Raw genomic sequence first — 19,980 nt, 5'->3', positions numbered from 1 at the left:
TAAAACCAGGTGTCAGTTGCAGTGGCATGAGGTGAAAGGGGCTCAAAGCTTTCAGAAACAGCAATTTTTATTATGTAGTGAGAATGTTGGTTAAATGAACATGCTGACTTAAGAGATGTTATCAAAATGCCTTGGAAATCTAGCAGGAGCACCTCTATCCTGAGGATCTGGAAACTGATGGTCTGAAAACAAGCTGGGGTTTTTGGTAAAATTTGGGAGCATGTGATCAATAATTGTGTTGACTCTGTTAGGCTAAAGCTTTCAAAAAGTCTGTTTTTTATTGTTTTAGGGTTTGCTTCTGTGTTTTATGGAGGGCCAGTTCAGAACAGCAGCACTTGCTCCCTCCTCTTTGCCAGTGTGAAATTCAGTGTTGTGTTTTATTTCGAATGTGTCACAGCAGGAGTCTGGGCTCTGCTCCCGTCAGATAGATGGAGGCATCTGTTACAATTGCAGTGTTTGGTCTTGCAGTACAAGGGGAATAAAAGGATAGGAGTTGTCAGCTACTCTACATCCATTTGATCTGAGTGTGTGAAATGCTAATTTGCTAATTTTTTTTAAAATTCAGCATAACATCTTTCACTTCCAGAAGCATATCCTTCCCTCCTTCCCAGCACTGGCCATCATAGCATTAGCAGTGTCTGGGGAGGAAATGTTACCTAGTTAACTTTTGCATAATCAAATTAGGATTGCTTTAATTTAAACAAGAATAGTCCAGGGTAGATAATTTTCCAACATACCTCTTTGATTACAGTTATTACCTAAATATATTTGAATGTGGGGAAATATTACTGGATCAGATGAAAGTCTAACACATAAAAATGTTCTTATAATGCCCATGAAATTCTTAGCCTAAACTCTGCCTGTCTCTGTAGTCAGAAAGCAGTGGCACCTTTAATTATTATTTTTTGATAGTTAATTAGGTGAATAATTGGCCATATTTCTCTCTCAAGGTTAAACGCACATATACCATCTGTTGGATTCTTTTTATTTCTCTTTCCTTTATTTCTTTGTTACTCCAACTATTAACTTTTTACTTGGGTATTTCATCATACCAACATCATCTTTGTTTGTAATGCAGGGTTTTGTTTTGGTTTGGTTTTTTGGTTGTGGGTTGTTTTTATTTGGTAGGGAAAAACCCTCAAACTTTCAATGGGACTGTAGAAATTGAAATTAAAAGAAAGGTTAATTGTTCTCAACTCCTGTCACTCCCTCTAAAAGACCCCCAAACCCTCAGAAGTATGTGGCTTCATGGTTTTGCATTAATGAGTAGTTTGTAGTTGGAATGGTATTTATAATGACAAGAAGAATGATGCTGTTTAGGCCAATATGCTTGTAATGGAAAAAATGGCCCTGAAAATGATGACATGGAATCCTAGGGTTTTGTGATCTTGAATTCTCACTTTGATGTCTCTCTTTTCTGCTTCTCCCTCATTCTCCCCTCTATAAGACCTCATTTTCACACTGAAATCTGAATGGTGCTTTCTGTTCCTTATGACATTAGTATGAGTCTACTTTAGGGTTGTGCCTGAGGCAGTGTCAAAGAACACGAGCTCACAAATCTGCCAGGACTGTTTGGGGCAGGAGAAACTCTTCCTCCTCCTCCTCAGTCCACAGCCCAGCACAGAAAGTGTCCCTGTGCAACTGAGCAGGGATGTGCAAAGTTAATGGCAGCTCGTTAATACACTGGGGCCTTGAATAAGGAATGAAATTTCTGTGGCTATGCCATTGAATGGCAAACAGCTAATGCTTGCTCATCTGCGTAGAGTGAATAACTGTGCATTCCTGGGGCTTAGAAATGGGTATAACCACCCCTTAATACTCCTTAAAAACATTGGGAGAACATGCTGTCTGAAGGAAAAAAAACCAAACCCATGGGTGTGTCTGAGCCAGGGGCTGCTTGGGGTCCCGATGAAGCAGAGCTGTGCAGCGGCCTGGTCACCCACAGCTCTGGGGGAGAGGAAATCCTTCAAGTGTTTGTGTGGAATTGGGAGTGATTCCCTTCATGGTGGGGATCTGCTGGAGTGAGTGTGCAGTCCATGGATAGCTGACCCTGCATGAATTAGGCATGGGAGGAGAACAGACCAAGAGCCTTAGCACAGGAGAGGGAAACAGAAATGCCAAGTGATGAAACATTCATACTCTAAGCCATAGGAAACACAACTAATTGATTGTTAAGCTTTCCATATTTAATCTCATGTCAGCATGAGCCAGGGGGCTGCTGCATTTACTTCTAATTAGCTAAATAGGTAGTTACTTAGGATTAACAAATCCTGAGTCCCGGTGCTGAGGGTTAACAGCTTAAAAAGCAATAAAAATATTTATGAGGGAGTTGCTTTTGCCTTTCCTGGAGGTTTGGTGGGATCATGCTGCTGTTTTGGAGTGACACCTAGTGTGTATATTGGGCAACAAAGGCTTTTCCCACAAGTCCTCTTGAAACAGACTTGGCTTGGTAGTAATTTATGGAAGTTTTAATTTTACACATCAGCTACACATCTTGGCGACTCAGCAACAACATCAAACAACATGTCACTCGAAGAAGAGGTGTTAACCAGAAGGGAGGAATATGAAAGATTAACTGTTGCAATTAATATTGCAAAATACCTGGATTTAACTTTATATTCTCTAAGGTGCTTTGGCCGTGTCTTTTTCCTAATCGATATTTGTGAAGTGATATGGCAGATGTACTGTTATTTTTCCCTTTGTCAGCTAAAAGCTTAAAATTGTGATGCACTTTTTTTTTTTTTTTTTTTTTTTGCTAAGGCTTGGCTCTCTCTATTTGCAGTATATTTGCAGTATATTTGCAGACCAGCAAATACATATTGTTGTTCCTTACGTCCCTGTTCCCTGTGATTTGAGGGCAGCTCTGAGCCATGTGTGTCACAGACCTCACAGAAGGTGCACCGTATTTATGTCCATTTTCTGGGTTCATTGATAGTATTGTGCCATCATTTGGTTGTGAAAGTTTGGGGTGTTTTTTTATACAGTGAAGTGGGGGGTTTTTATTGTGGCATCAGCTACTGATTACTCTGACACTGTGGTTTATAATCTCTAATGAAGTAAAAGCAGATTGATGATTTTGATATAATACATGGATCAATTTCTTCCCATTCTCTATATTTTTTCTTTATTAGTTAAGAACAGCCACATCTGGTGTGCTGATGGTGTCATAAAATTCATCCCATTGGTCTAACATGTTCAATGAATGAAATGTTTTACACTCAGAATTTTTCAGATGTAGGAAAGCTTCCCAAAGTCTGTGTTTTGTGTGATGTTTCTGGCTTCTGAGCTTATTGCATATGTGAATGCTGAGTCTCACTCTCAGTAGAGTAACAAAGGGGCTTTATTTGTTTATAACCGTAAAAGTGCTTACAGCTCTACTTTTCTACACGTAGAAAATTACATTTGGAATAATTTACTGCTTGTTTTGCCATATTTCCAATAACAATGTGGCTATTCTTGCAGCATTCTGTGGTAAATTCTATCATGTTTCATCTATTTGACTTCAGAGATCTTGATCTTTCTTGTTATGCCTGGGGCGGTGATAAGTGCCCTGTGTGCTTTGAGTAGACATTTTCCCTCAACAAATAACTCTAAATAATTTATTAATTCAATAAGTGAAGTATCCCTTCATTGAGATTGAACTACTGCAGGCACACTGACTCCATTGGTCTCTTAGCTCATCTGAGCCTGTGAATAGAAGCTGGAAAATTTCTAAATTGCTGCAGGTTTTGTAGTTGAACACTTTGAAACCACCAACAGTACTTGAACATTGAGGCCTGGGAGAGCTCTTCTACTTTGACTTGGCTTAAAGTAGGTCCACCTGGCACTCACTCATAGAAATTCCAAATCCATTTCCCTGGAAGGGATGTTACTGCAGGTTTGCCATTGACACTGCAATTGGTTTTGCCTCCAGGAGTGGGTTTGCTCAGCAAGGGCACCTTTGGTGTGGCTGTTGTTAATGAGACCAGCCTAACATGTCCAGAGCAGCTCTGTGCAGCAGAACAGCAACGCCTGTTGTCTCTCTGTGGCAGCAAAGCTGGAAAACATCCTGTGGGATCTCGTGTGAGGTCTGGTCCCAGCCTCAGCTTTCCCTGTGTCCTGCAGCAGGGCAGCCAGCATGCAGTGATAGGCACAGAGCTGTCAGCCATGGTATGATTCAACAAGGGGGGCAAAACCAAAAGGCTTTTTAGAAGAAATAGCAGTTTTGGTTAAGTCAGGGCAAGTGTGTTGAAATACAAACCTAGGTGGTTGTTTTGTTTTTGTTTTTTTTTACTTTGATAAAAGAGAGAGATACAGCTTTCAAAAAGCAGCATCCTGTGTAAACTAAGATTTAAACGTAACATTATTCCTAGTCATGCAGGAAGTCCAAACGAAAAAGAACTATGGATAATCAGTTAAAAAAACTGACAGATACCCTGATGTGTTGATCAGTAGTAATACCTAATTTCTATTTCAAGTGTGCTATAATGGATTACCATATAGATGCAGCAAAGCACTAAGCATTAAATAGATCTATGTGTTTTCTGAAAAAGCAATATTATTTCGCACTGTGGGGTTTCTTAAAATATTTCTTATTAGTGTAGTGTGAAACTAGGAACAAGATGTCAATAGCCAGCTCGGATTCACAGCAGTGTGGCTGACAGCCTAGGCTGGAGGGGAAGAAACTGTCGTTTGTTTTGTAGCAATAGTAATGTGTGTTCTTTAGAACACCAGGGGTGGGGAGGGTGTAGAAAATGTTGCTGGAAATGTGAAATTGCAAGGGGAACAACTGGAGCTTGTTCATGACTTGTGCAGTCTCGTGTCACACTGCAGTCTGGGGACTCCACTGCTCAAAGCAAAAATTACCAGTTGGAAGTTGTGCTGGTGGGACTGCAGATTAACTTGTAACCTTCAGAAATCTGTGTTTAATTGTGTAGACTTTGAATTTTGGTAACTTATTTTTGCATTGCAGGAGCAAGCGTGGGCTCTGTGTTTATTTATAGTGGCTCTGCTCTGCTGCAAAGCTGTGCTGTGTGCAGCACAGGGAGTGGGACCCAGGTTGCTTTTTTAGGATGACTGGTTGCTGTGGGGTAGGGCCACACAGGTGATTAGTCATATCACTGCAATTTTTCAAAATACATATATCTATTGTTTTCCTGGTTTGAGATGCTGAAAAGTAGAATGCAAGGGAAATGACTTCAGTGTCTCTTTTTGCTGTGTGAAAAGGCTTTGGGATATGGGAGCTCTCCTCAGATAGTAACTTCTGTCTTCTTACTGTTGATTTGAACCTTTGAATTGTTTTGATTCATTCACCTGGCAAGGGTTTTGGATTCTGTGTTTTGTAAAGAGAAAAGAACAGTAAGTGTGTTGTTTTCTGCCCCAGCTCTCCCAGTTTTGGGCAGTTTAGAGTTCAAGCTTGCTTTTCCTGCTCTTTGTTGAACTCTGTAGCAGTATTTGTTTTCCTGGTTTTCTCTGGATACAACCTAAAGTTCACTAACACTCGGATGGGAAAGTTGTCACTAAATTATTTTTCCATTGGGTCTTTATTGTAGGGCTTTGCCCCTTACAAGCTCATTCAGCTCATACCTTGTCACAGCTCACTTTTTGGACTGGGACATTGTGTTCAAATTTAGGTGAAACTGTAACAGACCAAAACAATGGAAACGAAATACTTGTGGTTTTGTCTGGTTTTCCATAGTAAACGTGCCAACGTGTGAAGCTTCATCTCTGGAGTGTGTTGTGTGACACCTGAATCCAGTCCAGTTTTAGTTGCTGGTTTGTCATAGGGTTTTGTTTCCTGGGGCTTTTCCTTGCACACCTCAGGCACACAGCCTGTGGTGGGCCTGGGCACAGACCCAGCTCCCTTGCAGAGTTCCTGGGTTAGGTTAGAAGTTGCCTTCTGCCCTGTGCCAAGTTAAGTAATGATTAGTGTCAGAAATAGTCTGGAGGAGTGGTGGGCTGCCAGTATTTTAATGTTTAGATGGATAATGATAATTCTTTGTCCATGGATCCTGCAATCTGATTGGCAGAAACCTGGTGCTTAACTAACAGGTAAAGCCCCACTGTGAGTCATGGCCTCATTTTTAGCCAGTCAGATCCTTCATCCCAAGCATTCCTCCTGCCCACAGACAGGGAGCTCGACCTCTGGCCAGCAGCCCTCTGCTCCTGGGGTCCTGCTGCCATGGTGTGCTGGGGAGGGAGCTGGGGGAGTCATGCTGAAACAAATTAGAAGGGACATGCCTTGTTTATATTTTTATTCTGGTTAATCTTTTAGAAATGCTAAATACTGTATGGGGAGCACGTGCTATGGTAAAGGTGTGGAGGAGGACCAGCCTGTCTGTGATCCGAGGTCTAGCTCCCTATGTCCATGAACTTGTCATAACTTCCATCTTCTGCCATGGAGAAAGGAATGTTCAATTTCCAAAAAGACTATTTTGAGTGTTGTATGTAATTTCTGAAGCCCTTTATTGTCAAAAACAAGAGGTCTGTCCTGCTCCATGTCTCAAGCACATGCTCTTGCAGCAGTGCTGACTCGTGTTGCCCACAGTGCCGGTTACTTTCTGGGCTGTGATGCTTTGTTTCCTCTTGTGAGCTTTTGTGTGCAAAACCACCACAAATGGGTCACTGTTGCTTAAGTGATTTATCATTCATTTGCATCCTGCATGTGGTATTGCTGAGAACTTAATGGTGCTTTGTTGTCAGAAGTTTGTGCCAGTGATTTTGTTTGATAATTGCAAGGAACTCTGACTGTCAGTCATTTATAACATTATTTGATTTTCAAAAGGCAATGTTTAAAACTGGTTTGCCAATTAAATTATCTTCTTAATTTTTTATTTCAATGGCTGAAAAGTTGTAAGATGCAGACACTTTTCTGTGGTACCTGTGTGAAGCCCTGTCTGTATTCACAGATGTTTGTGAGGTGGAGCAGCAGTAGGTGAGCTTTCCTGTGCTACTGCCACAGCTGTCTGCCAAGCCCTAGTCCATGCTGCCAGTAGTTTAAAGAGGAAAAGGTGTCTTACAGCCTGTTTAAGTCCCTTTAAAAGCCGTATTTACCCAAGTAAGATCCCCCCAATAGTTTTGATTTATCCAGTTTATTTAGTAGCATTACCGTCTGCTGAACTGACAAAGAAAACATTTGGAAGCCCCAAGTGTTCTTTGCAACTAAGATGATAAGGCTCCTTTCAGGAAAGGACTTAAGCATGTGCTGGAATCACTCTGTTGATGCCCTGTAGCATAACCAAACTGCAGGGGAATGGGTTTGACCAGAGCCTTATCTGTTTGCTCTGCCTCTGGTAGGATCAGCCCACAACTCCACAGGCAGGCCAGGGATTATTCACTGAGTGCTTTATGAACTGCCTGTGCTGGGAATTCAATTAGTCTGGCTTTGTGTAATTTGGCATGGTCACAGTGAGCATCTGAAAGCACAGGTAAAGGAGCTCTCAGGAACTGGAGCTGCCCTGCTGTTCCTTGTGCCTCAGCCAGGGATCATAGCCTGGCAGCTGATGGCAACACAGACCTGAGCCATAGCAGGAGTCGTGACAGGCACTGCAGAAAGTGTCAGCCCCAGTGAGCTGCTCAGAAACGTGTGAGGCCTTCACCAGCAGTTATGGGGTGTTCTGCGGTGCTGAGGGTCTGCCAGACACTGGGAAAGGAAAGAGGTTTAAGACTGTCATAGTATTTATTCAGGACCGTTCCAAGTGTCTTTCTCCACAACCAGAGTAAAGCAGTGGACAGGAGTCCTTGCCATGATAGGTATTTGCTTTTCTACTGTATCCTCTGTGTATATCTTCCCATTTCATTTGTGTCTTGTGTATTTGTTTCTCTGTATCCTCTGATGAGCCAGTTTTATGATGCAAAATTTGACTAGTTTTGTTTCCTGCAGAAAATATTGCAGCTACTACCTGAGAGGATTTTTTATCGATGGCATTTTCGCAGTATAGGTAAGAAGAAATGTTTTGTTTAAAACAAAAAAATACAAACTTTCCAGTAGCTTTTTTTGGATCAGTTTTTCTTTTTAATGAGCGATCCATCCTTATGGGTGTAGTTTTGAATATATGATATTTCCACAAGTTTGGCCCCAGCTGTCTTTCCCAGATTCTCATGAAATTGAGGGTTTTCCCAGCATCCTGTTAGAATATGGCCTGGGCCATGACAGACACAAGATACCCATGGGTGGCTTCCTCAGACCAAGACTGACCATTCTTTCCCCAAGCTCCGATAGTATTGGAGCTTCTGGAACAAGGGTAGGAATAGGAGGAGTCTGGCAGAGGGAAGTCTTGGATAGTCAGAACACCTTGAAATCCAATGAAGTGGTTTAACTTTATAATTTCCTCTGAATCAAATGCCTTGGATTCATCATTACTTTTTAAATTCTGCTTCCAAATGCCACCAATGTGGTACCAATGGGTTTTTATGCTGCTTATTAAAGAAAATTTATGAGGGGTTCTGTTCCTTCCAAGTAGGACTTTTTTATTTTGGTTAGGGTTGGTTTGCAGCACTGTCTCACCAGCTGCCATGTTTGTCATCAGAACAAGGGAAAAAGGAATTGCTGTTGCAGAAGAACAATGAGCGGAAGTTAAAGGTCAAAGGAAGGGCTGTTGTCACATTTCCACTCAGCACTGACAAAAATAAGAGGAGACATCTGCCCGGCCACTTCATAACGGTTCAGCTGAACTAGTCCAGACCAAATTGGTTCCAGTCACTTCTTTTGTAGCTGATACATTCTTTATGCTTCTATTGAGTGGTCATAGTGGGATCATTTTTTATGTGTCAGATAAATTATCTACAAAATTTGGCAGAGTATTTATTTACAGCTCTACCTTGTGATTTCCTTTTGCTTAATGTTCATGTGCCTTAATATGTATTTCCTATATATGTTAATAATTTCCATGTGATCCTGTGAAATGGTGAAATCTTGAGGGAAGGAGCCTGTTTAAGGAATGTACATAATTCACAGATCTTACTATTAATGAAAATAATTCGAGACATGGTCCTTTAACAAATCCCACAGTACCTCACTGGAAAGATACATCATAGTTAATCTTGGGTGATGGTGATTGTAAATAGATTCAGTTGGGGTTTTTCCCCCCATAGTTGTCTTAAAACCCAGTGCAGTAGCCCCAGAGTAATTGGCATTACAGTAGCCTCTTATGGATTATTTTTGAAAAACATTGTGGTAGGAAGTGCTCATCTTTGTGTCTGATAGTGCCTATTTAATTTTCCTAATTCAGGGTCGATTCTGAAGAAGCTTTTGCACACTGGAAATTCTCTAAAGGTATTGCTTTGATTATTTTCATATTCCTTTTCACTTTAATTCCTATGAAGTATATTACTTTGCAGCTTTCCAGCATCAGTGTTTTTCAGTTTGTTAGGCTTTGTAGTTTTTTCTTACTCACCTTTTAACCATAAATTTTATTAATAATGTGAATACCCTTGGTATGATGGCAAAGACTTACCAGCACCTAGCTGGGATGAAAGCACTCGCTCTGCCTGTTCTGAACTATGTACTTGAATTACTGCACTTACAGACCTGTTTTACTGACTTTTTCCCCAAATTCATCCCATTGCAGCTCAGGTGCGAAGGAATCCGCCTGTTCCTGCTGTGGCTCCAAGCCCTGCAGACCAACTGTGCCGAGGAGCAGATCCTGATGTTTGCCTGCCTGGTGCCTGGCTTCCCCCCGCTGCCATCCTCGCGTGGGCCCTGCACCCTGGAGAGCCTGGTCAGCCCTCCAGCCGCGCCTGACGGTGAGGGGCTCCCGGGGCTGGTTCTCCTGGGGAAGGTGTCTCATGGATAGTGCTCCCTGTCCCTGGAATTCTGAACCGTCCGGAGTTTGTCCAGCTGCTCTGCTGGTGCAGCTCTAGAGCCGTCCGTTCGTGTTGCTGTGAGTGGTCAGGGTTTGCTGTTTGGCTGTTGGGTGTTTTTAGTTCAGATGGAGCAGTAGGAACATTTTACTGCCACTTCAGCAGGTGTGGAGGTTTCCACCTTGTTGGCTCACCTGCTGGTGTCAGCCCTTCCGAGCCACTGGCAATCTGGTGCCATCCTTGATGGGATGTGGTAGGATTTTGGACATCTGAGCAGCTACTGGACTTGCACAGCTTAGTAGTCCTCTAATGGGTATTTGCAAATCAATCTTCTATAGAAAATATCTTTTATTTCGCTGCTTTCATGTGTTCTGTTTAAAATATTTTATTTTAGCCAAGATTTTTCCTGAAGAAATAACGCCGCTTTTGCCAGCTGTGTCTGGAGAGAAAATTGTGGAAGACCAAACCTGCTATTTTCTCCAGCTCCTGTTAAAGTATATGGTAATTCAGGTGAGAAGCATGTATGTTTGAAACTGTTCATATTTGGAGGATGTATTTGTGGTAGAAAATAAAGTCTACATTATATCTGTCTGCAGCTGGGTTTACCCTTCCCAAGCACTTTTTTGCTCTTGTTTTTAAATGGAAAATCATCCCAAAGGTATTTCCTTGTGCCATTTTTAGTGAAAATAAGAAGTTTGTCATACTTTTGTGATAAGAATTAATGAATGTTATCTAAACTCGCAGAATAACTGACTATTCTGTGTGCTTGTGGTTGCATTTAGAAAATTGATGTGGAGTAAAGATTCAATTTGTTCTCTTTGGACACATACCTAGATGAAAAGAAATGTAAAGGACCACTGGAAGAAAAGATAAAGAGAGATGGCTTCTGAGATGTTTTTAAAAGGATGCAAGTAACATGTACATAAAATTTAATTAGAAATAGATCAGATGAATCTGTACAGGAAATAAATTAAGATAATGTATATATTTAAAAAGTACAAATTAAGCAACATTTGAAATAAAGTGGAAGCTGTGTAGACAATGAACATTAAAGAGCTTCGTATTAAAAAAGATAAATTTTAATTAAATACTTTGAGATACACTTTTTAGTATGAAAAGGCAAGACCAAAATAATATTTGGAAGGGCTTTTGTCATCTTGAATAAATGCTTTATTTTAAAAAGTGGCTGTATGAAATTATCAGCTTCCTCCACAGCACCCTTTGTTTTACATATAAGAGTCTCAGTTCACTTAGAAACAAAATTTCACTCTTTTTTTTTATACTCTTGTTTCATGTTTAGGATCTAAACAAACCTGCCTACACTAAAAATCTGATTGCACAGTGGTTCCAATGTTTGTTTATTTGTGTTTATTCTGATTAAGAAAATATTTATGATATAACTATAGCTCAAAGTAACTTTGTCAAAATGCACATGTAAGAAGCAAATTTATTAAAAGCAGAATACGGCAGTTCCTGTCCTTCCCTGACTAGAGCAGTACAAACACAGTGGCTTCCAGTTAGCTCGCTGTCTTTGGGGTGCTGCTTTATTCTTACTTTATATTCTTCCTGCAGTTTGTAAAGGTGGTTTTGGGGCTGTGCTAGTTTTTCATCTCTTCTTTTTACACTTTTGCTAAAGTGTAGTTGCTTATTTTTTGTGTTCAGGGCAAAACAATTGTCAGTGTAACACAGTAACAAAGCTTTTTGTTTGTTTCTCTTTAACTCCATGTGACAAAGGCTGCAAGCTTGGAGTGGAAGAACAAGGAGAACCAAGACACTGGGTTTAAGTTTCTCTTTACTTTGTTCAGAAAATACTATCTTCCTCACTTGTTTCCATCTTTTACAAAGCTAACCAACCTCTACAAACCTGTGCTTGGTAAGTAGTGGATTTTGCCTTTAAAGAAGAAAAAGCCAGTGCCTGCTCTTGACACCATCTCTGTTTCTTGCTGGTGTATCACTGCAGCTCTGCAGGGTGAGGAGATTTTTCTCCTTGGTTTCATGTAAAATTAACTTACATTGTAGGAGGAGTGGTTCTTTCTATCAGCTTTTGCCCTTCCTTTTGCAGCCCTTTTGCTTTCCTATGTTTTGAATGATACAAGATATAACCTTCAGGAAAGATCTGTGCTGTTCTCACTGCACTTTGGGAGTGATAGAGTCATGATAGAATGCAAGCATTAATATAATAAAAGTAGTCAGTCATTGCATCTGTTATTTCATGGGCAGAAAATATTGGTGATGTGTTCAATACATTTAACCAGAGTTTGGAAGCAATTGCTGAGATTACACTTGTTTCTCCCTTCTTTTTTGTCCCACCAGACATCCCTGATATCAGGCCAAGGCCAGTGTATGTCACTGCAACACGGAACAATGAAAGTGTCTATTGCACAAAAATCCCCTATATGGCAGCTCGAGTTGTTTTTATCAAGTGGCTCGTTACCTTCTTCCTTGAAAAGAAGTATTTAACTGCTGTTCAGAATACAAAAAATGGAGGAGAAATGCTCCCTAAAATTATTCAGGTGGGCTTTAGAGTTTGCCTCTCTTCTTGCATACGTGTTAACCTCACAGATGATCTCATTACACAGCATAAAGAAATCCTACCCCATAGTGAATACATGATGTAGCTGTTTATTTGATTTTCTTTTTCTTTGATGGAGAAGGGAATCTCCCAGGAAAACCCTTCAGTAATTCATTAGAATTTTTTTTTCCCCTCATAACTTGTTGCATTTCCAGCTTCAGCAGTATTATATTTAGACTTTTGGAATTCACTTTGTAAACTATCATACTTGGTGGTTCCATGGGCCATTTCCCAGCAACATCAAAGGCTGCTTTGTTTTCCTCTCAGTTATAGCAGCTGTTTATAATGAGATATTAGAGAAATATTTAATTTATATGGTTGAAACGTCTCTAGTATTAGACACTTCACAATGAATTTTATAAATTGATGCTTTTGAGAGACTCTCCAGGTTCCTGTTAAAAATTTAGAATCAACATCAGCTTACATTCTATCTTGAATCATAGGTGAGTGTCAGCTATGGGTTCAGCAGAGAAGCAACACAGTTTGAGATGTTGCAAAATACACACAGCGCCAGAGCAAAACCTGGCAAAAAGGTGTTAGGCGCAATAATGTGCAAGAATCTGTAGTGCTACGATTCATCTTTTCCCCAAAATAAAAGGACTTTGGGATTTCTCTCCACTGTGTCTGTGCCTTCCTCCACACCCTTAGTGTGGAATGGACAATTCAGTCAGTTGTTGTGTCCTGTAGGAAGTGTCCAGTTTGTGGAGCAAAGACCGAATTCCTTCTTGGATTGAGCAGTAGAGTGACAATTATGCTGCCAGACTGCTGGGATCCCAGCATTGTGCCAAACAGTATATCCCAAGCTCTGTGTCAGAATCCCAGATGTTTGGTGGGTGCTGCTGCAGGTGTTTGATGGGGTGTGTGCTGTCCCGTGCAGACTGTCAGCGTGAGCCAGGATAAGAGCGCCGAGCTGGAGAGTGGCGCAGCACCTGCAGGCGAGCAGGACAGGAGCCACTCCAACAGCAGCACCCTGTCTGACAGGAGGCTCAGCAACTCCAGCCTCTGCAGCATCGAGGAGCAGCACCGCAGCGTCTACGAGATGGTGCAGAGGATCCTTCTCTCCACGCGGGGATACGTGAACTTTGTCAATGAAGTGTTCCGGCAGGTCGGTGCCCAGGGCTGCTTGCTCCTGTATTTTTTATTTCTGAAGAAATGGTTGCGAGAGAGACACCATGGCGCTCTGGTAACTTGGCAAACTTGATGTTGATCACAGCAGCAGCCTTTTAGGTGGGGCTACTTCCTAGGTCTAATTTTAATGATACGGTTATGGAATTGTTGTGGGAACTGAAACTTGGTACTTTAAATGGCAGTGTGGGTGGTGGTGGATGTGTTTATATACCTCATGTCTGTGTCCTTTGTAGAGCAAGATGAACTTTCTGTTTTAGGCTTTCCTGTTGCCACCTTCTGATATATCCGCAACACGGAAGGTGGTTAAGGTGTATCAGAAGTGGATACTGCAAGAGAAACCTGTGTTCATGGAGGAGCCAGATAAAAAAGAGGACAGTCAGGATGCTGTTATTCCCTTGGAAGACTCCTCAGTGCAAACAGACGGTAAACATGTATGGTATCCCTGTTCCTTACTTTGCTCTGTCCACCTGCAGTATGGGCTTAAACTTTCACCTCACTTTGTAGAGGAGTAACAATTTAATAATATGTGGGGAATAAAAGTTAAAAATGCTTTTATTTAAGGATTCAAAATTGAAATGGTTAGCGAGTGTTCAGTTGCACTTACACATGGGAGGATTGCAGCTGGTTTGAGAAACATCACTTGTGGTTATTCCCTGCATGTATAAATATGACAGGAGGAACTTAATGGAGGAAACACTGATGGGTTCTGTCTGCTGGCCTAAGGCATGGAGAACTATTTCATTTTGGTGGTACTTAAGAATTTGACAGTATGTATTAATTTGTGCATACTGGATTAAATATTTGGAACTGGACACCTTAATCTAGGAAATTAAGGTGTAGATACAGTTTTTTTTCATAATTTTTTAATATCCTAATTTGAACCTTCAATAAAAGTTCTTTGACACTGTGACACTGTTTAAAGGGAAGTTTTCTTGTACTGGAGGTGTTTTGATTTGTAAAACAGCAACCATGACAAGGTTCTGACTTCTTTTTTGTAGAGAATTTATAGTTTTGCCAGACTTAAATTCAAGTGTTGCTACAATCAGTGACTACAAAAAGTGGTGTAAAATAGTTTAAATAACATACCTCCTAAAACTTCTATGAACCTTTAAATTCCAAGTTCGGAAAGAAATAATAGAGAGGAATTCCCTGTGGGAATGAGTATATGCCATGACAATTCCCCTATTTTTGCTGTTGACCTTAGGAATGGTTTTGTTTGAGTATGGACATGTTCCTTTGTGCCCTGTCACTAACCGGACTGTGTTGGCAGCTTTCCTCGGAGCTCTCCGGACACAAGCGCTCCTCCAGCTGGGGCAGGACCTACTCCTTCACCAGCGCTGTCAGCAGGGGCTGTGTGCTGGAAGATGAGGACAGGGATGTGAAAGCTGGTGCTCAGGCTGCCCTGCAGGTGTGGTGTGTGGGAAGGGGACATGGCTGTAACCTACCTGATCATGTAACTTACACTGCAAATTCTGCTATAATCTCCAAGATGGAGGAAGAGAACTATCAGGGGTTGACTGGTTTTGTAAAGCACAAGTTGGACTTCATATATCACTCTAAAACGTGTATTAAACCACATGACCATGTCTTAAAGGCAGATATCTGTATTTTAAGACAGAAGGTTAATTTTTTTTTCCTACTGTGAGTACTAGGAATTAATCAGAACCATGCAATTACTTTTGCTGAACTTCACTTATTGAAAATAGTGGTGGTTTTTTAAGAACATGGCAGCAGGAAACGAGTGACTGGAGGAATGTCCTCTTACCTGCCCAAACAGAAGAGACACCCACAAACCCTGTACTGAGCTATGCATGCTTTGGTGGGTCTGTGATGGCACCTGGCTTCTCTTTGTATTAACACAGAAAAATAAAGTGATGGATTAAACATGAAACTTCCTCTAAGGAAAGGTCTAACTAAAGGAGCAGAAAGTATTTTGTTCTAAGTCTTGAGTGTTCTCATTCCTAACACTGTGCAAATGCCTCTGTCGATGCCTCTGTTGAAGGTATTCCTGACAAATTCGGCAAATGTTTTCCTGTTGGAGCCATGCACTGAGGTCCCTGTGCTCCTGAAGGAGCAAGTGGATGCTTGCAAAGCTGTTCTCAGTATCTTCAGGCGCATGATAATGGAGCTGTCAATGAATAGAAAGACATGGTAAGCTTAATATAGCATCATTTAAGAGAAAAAGTTTTTACAGTCCACAGCCAACTAAATTATTTTGCAAATTATCTGTAAAGTCTGAAGTTTGGCCACATTCTCAGTTAATAAGGCTTGCTGGAGAGTTAATGGGGAAGTACAACTAATAGAACACATTTTGTTTTGGAACCAGGGAGCAGATGCTGCAGATACTCCTCAGAATAACAGAAGCTGTCATGCAGAAGCCGAAAGAGAACCAGACAAAGGACACATTTGCTCAGAGCATGGCGGGGCTGCTGTTCCGAGTGAGTGAGTGGGGCTGGTTGGTTTGTTCTGTCACAGTTGCCCATAGTTTTAATTAAGTACTATGAAACCTACTTTTATTTATATGAAGGAGGGGTTTTTCTTGTTTTGCTAGTAGTTATTTTGTACACTGTTCTTAACAGAGAGTTGAGTTTGCTCTGTTCTTCAGGGCTGTGTTACAAACTGTGGTAGCACAGGTGGGCACATGGCCTCCGTGGAGTATTTTCAATGGGTGTCTCTAAAGTGTAAGATTCAAGAAACTGTTTTCCAGAAGTCCAGCTGGCAAGTCAAAACGGAGTCACACTGAGTGAGATAGATATTTGTGCACCCTATTGTACTTGCAGGCCTGGATACTGTAGCTGAGTGTGTAGTGCTGCCCCAGAGCTCAGTCTCTGCAGTTGTTCTGTGGGTGCAGGACAGTCCTGCATTCTGCTGTTACTGCACAGTGTATTATTTCAGTTTGCCAGAGAACATTTAGACAGCCAGAAATATTTCTAGATTTCCTTCCTCAGCAACTTTCCCCATTATTTCTGGGAGTGTTTTTTGAGGGAAAGTAGTGCTGCAAAACAGGTGTGCCTCACCAAGTGCCCGTGCTGATGTGCAGGTCAGAGTTGACTTCATCAGCGTGTGGGTTGGGCTGAGTGTGCTGAACTCATCTTGTTAGACCTGCCCAAGCTGCCACTTTTGTGTCTTCCCTCAGACCCTCATTGTGGCTTGGATCAGAGCAAACCTGAGTGTTTACATCTCTCGGGAGCTGTGGGATGAGCTGCTCAGTGTCCTGTCTGCCCTCACGGACTGGGAGGAGCTCATCAACGAGTGGGCCAACATCATGGACTCCCTGACTGCAGTGCTGGCCAGGACTGTATACGGCGTGGAGATGACAAACCTACCCCTGGATAAGCTCAGTGAACAGAAAGAAAAAAAGCAGAGAGGCAAAGGTTAGTCTTTGTGCTTCAGTGCTTTTTGAATCAAACCAGTTAAATATTGAAGCTTAATCTTAAAAATTAATCTATTTAATCTAATATTTAATACTACTTAATCTGATGTAAGAACCTGTTTGATGAAATGTGAAGGACTTTGGATTTGTGTATTGTCATCCTTCATTGGGGAGGAGAGGTAGTTGGGGTCAAGCTGTTTGACAGGCTGGGGTATGCAGCTACAGTCAGTGTTTTCTGGGTAGCAGAAATGAAATGCGGTTTCCTGTGCTGTAGGCTGTCAGAGCCTACTCTGTAAAAATTCCTCTCCATGTGTTTTTATTAAACTTTCTGATTTACAGTATTTTAGCTGCATTTACATGCCACCTTGAAATTGATGCACATGGTTGATGTTCCAGTTGGTTTTTATTAAGAGTAAAAGGTAATCTGTGTTGTTTAAAGTATTCATTTTTTTCATGTCTGAGTCCATTCATACTCCAGCAAAAATACGTGCCAAAGCATCCAATGCCAGAAAATTTTGTGCTCTTTGTCCTAAGGTGGTGTTTTAGAACCTCAGAAAACAGCTGTAGTAGGAAGATCTTTTTCATTAAGCTGGAAAAGTCATCCTGAAGTTGTGGAGCCAATGAGATTCAGAAGTGCTACAACCTCTGGAGCCCCTGGAGTGGAGAAAGCAAGAAATATTGTCCGTCAGAGAGCCACAGGTTAGACCACAGCTAAGTGCTTTGGTACCCAAACACTCAGTAACACTCAGGTTTTAAATCTGCCTTTGAGGGGTGGCTGCTTCCAAAAGCAATTTAATAATTAACTGCCCCAACAAAGATGTTGCATGTCTGTGTCTGGATGTCTTGGGCAGTGTGAATCATAGAGTGAAAGTATTTTGGGAAATTCTATATATACACTTCTACCTACAGGATATTGGATTGAAAGTTAAACCTGTGCACATTAGGGGTTTTTCTAGAGAATTACATTGTTCTTTTTATCTTGGTTCCTAAGAAAGACTTTATTACTGTCAGATATTGATACAACTTTTTCCTGGGTGCACAAGGTAAAGCAGGTATTTAGTTAACAATTTTATCCTTTCATGGGTGCTGTATTTGCTCTTTCTTTTTTGGCATACTGAGTTTTTTCTTGCATATTTACTTCTGGGAAGAGGAAAGCAGGAGAAGGGAGACTGGGGTGCGGAATGCTGGGGCAATGACTGGGACCTCACTCATGGAACAGATCCCTGCTTGTTCAAGCATTTCAGTAGCCTGAACCTGGCCTCTCTGTATTTCATGGCAGCATGTTTCCATGTGCCAATTCACCAGGCTGTGGATCCAGGCTCCCATGGAAATCCCCTCCATTGAGCAGGAGCTGCTGGGCTGTACAGCTCCCTCCCTGGTTCCTTACCAGGAGAGCTGGAAGGAGGGAGGGCACTCGGTGTGGTTTGTGGCTGCAGGCTCCATAGCTGAGCCACTGCCTTCAGCTTGGGTCACAGAGCTCTTTGGCAGTGGAGTCAGTTCAGTCTGAGTCTGTTTTATTTCTAAATTCAGTAAGTCCCTGTTTGTGCTCCAGTGGAGGATTCTGTCTACTGCTGCGGCGTTTTCCCCCACTGACACCCTGCCAGAGCAGTAGGGAGAACCTGGAAGTGTTGATCCAGGGCTTTTCTTGTTTGTGTACGTTCAAATTAAAGGCACTTCCACACTTGCTGTGGATCAGAAATCCCTAATTATGGCCCTTTCAGTGTGTCAGATAGTGTTGTACAATATTAACTTTTATCTCAGGTGAGAAACTGCTGGGCTTACTGTTATAAAGCTTTGTCCCAAAACATTGGGTTTTATTGTATCGTGACACTCAGAACTGCAATTTTTCATTGTGTTGCCTGACATAATTATTGCTCTATTTTTTCTTGTAAGCTAAGCGAAGCCAGTCTATCAGCAACTGTGTCCATCTTTATGAGGCTTTGCCAGCTACTAAAAGTGTACCTCTTCTGCTTCACACTGTGAGCTCTCTCTTCCCTGGTATCTCTTACACTTCTTGCTCTCACAGACTGTCAGGTACTGTACTTTAAAGTCATCTTTTATATCAATGTTCTTTATATTTTTAAACTGTTCTTTGTCTGTTTCTTTTCTGTCTAGTTGGTTCTTCTCAAAATGTTTGCAGCAGTGCAAGCAAAGCAGTTTTTCTTCATGTTGGTGTTAAAGATTGACATCAATTACGATTAGATCTATATTGTTTAGTAACTGAAGTGAAAATTCCCAAGTTTCACTTCCTGGGAGGGATTTGTGACTCCTGAGTCCTACCAGAGTCATTGGCTGCAGTAGCAAGAGAAGGAGAGTTTTGTATGTGGTGCTTTATGGCCCTGTAGGGGTTCCTGCTCTGTGAAATATCTTTGGTGTGTTTTAATCTCAAGTTATCTTAGGGGGAACACTGAAACTGTTCTAACTAGGTAATTGCATTGAATATTTTATATTATTGCTTTCTGTAAGACGCTGAAAGTCAGCTGAAGTCAGTAAATACTAGAAATGTTAGTTTTTGTGCACATGCCTCCTGAGATAACATTCTGAAATACCTACAGTGTTTATTAAGTAGTAAAGCAATATTACAACGTGCACACTGCTGGATGGAAACACTAGAGTGTTACTAGTCTTGTGTGGGTTTTTTCCCAAATGCTAAGAGAAATGCATTTCTGAAAGCACTGTGTTACTCCCTAATCTCAAGAGTTCCTGTTGCTCTGTTCTCAGCATGTCAGTTTACTTTTTATTTGGAATTTTCATGCCTCTCTCTCCTCCTTTCTCATTTGAAGCTACAGCCAAAGCTGCCTGGTTGGGTTTGTCCTCACAAGCTAAGTCCAAGTAATGTGGCTAGCACAGGTCTCTCTCGTGAGAACATTTTCCTGTGTTTTATAAACAAAGATAAAGTTTGGATGTTTTTGCAAACAAGGTCTCGAGGTTTGAGCAGTTCAGGCCTGGCCAATTAGGCCTAGGGGGAGGTTTTTGATTGACCAATCTGGGTGACCTGTGAAAAGTCTATATATATGGAAATCAAAATAATAAAGTCTCTCTTTTCTTGCCTAAGAAACTAGGTTTCTACTTCTGCTAGCGGCTCAACAGCGACAAAGTAATATGTAGCTCAGAGGTTTTTTTTATT

The 19,980-nt window shown here is 41.3% G+C and overlaps 1 protein-coding gene across 6 annotated transcripts in view; it reads left to right on the top strand.

Moving 5' to 3' along the window:
* RALGAPA2 (Ral GTPase activating protein catalytic subunit alpha 2) overlaps positions 1-19,980 on the top strand; it is a 94,651-nt gene that overhangs the window by 5,625 nt on the left and 69,046 nt on the right. For 3 of the 6 annotated variants that reach the window (XM_085054075.1, XM_085054081.1, XM_085054078.1), the window contains exons 4-17: positions 7,847-7,919; positions 9,210-9,253; positions 9,549-9,723; positions 10,175-10,290; positions 11,515-11,653; positions 12,094-12,293; positions 13,230-13,457; positions 13,738-13,911; positions 14,751-14,888; positions 15,483-15,631; positions 15,807-15,918; positions 16,617-16,854; positions 17,388-17,552; positions 18,747-18,887. In XM_085054075.1, coding sequence (XP_084910201.1) covers positions 7,847-7,919; positions 9,210-9,253; positions 9,549-9,723; positions 10,175-10,290; positions 11,515-11,653; positions 12,094-12,293; positions 13,230-13,457; positions 13,738-13,911; positions 14,751-14,888; positions 15,483-15,631; positions 15,807-15,918; positions 16,617-16,854; positions 17,388-17,552; positions 18,747-18,887 — 2,092 coding nt within the window. The remainder of the gene's footprint in view (positions 1-7,846; positions 7,920-9,209; positions 9,254-9,548; positions 9,724-10,174; positions 10,291-11,514; positions 11,654-12,093; positions 12,294-13,229; positions 13,458-13,737; positions 13,912-14,750; positions 14,889-15,482; positions 15,632-15,806; positions 15,919-16,616; positions 16,855-17,387; positions 17,553-18,746; positions 18,888-19,980) is intronic. The other 3 variants (XM_085054076.1, XM_085054077.1, XM_085054080.1) reach the window with 3 other exon arrangements.

The sequence above is a fragment of the Lichenostomus cassidix genome, chromosome 3 (assembly GCF_008360975.1).
Source record: "Lichenostomus cassidix isolate B80296 chromosome 3, HeHo_3.0, whole genome shotgun sequence".
Lineage (NCBI taxonomy): Eukaryota > Metazoa > Chordata > Aves > Passeriformes > Meliphagidae > Lichenostomus > Lichenostomus cassidix.
This window is presented reverse-complemented; position numbering and strand designations above follow the sequence as displayed.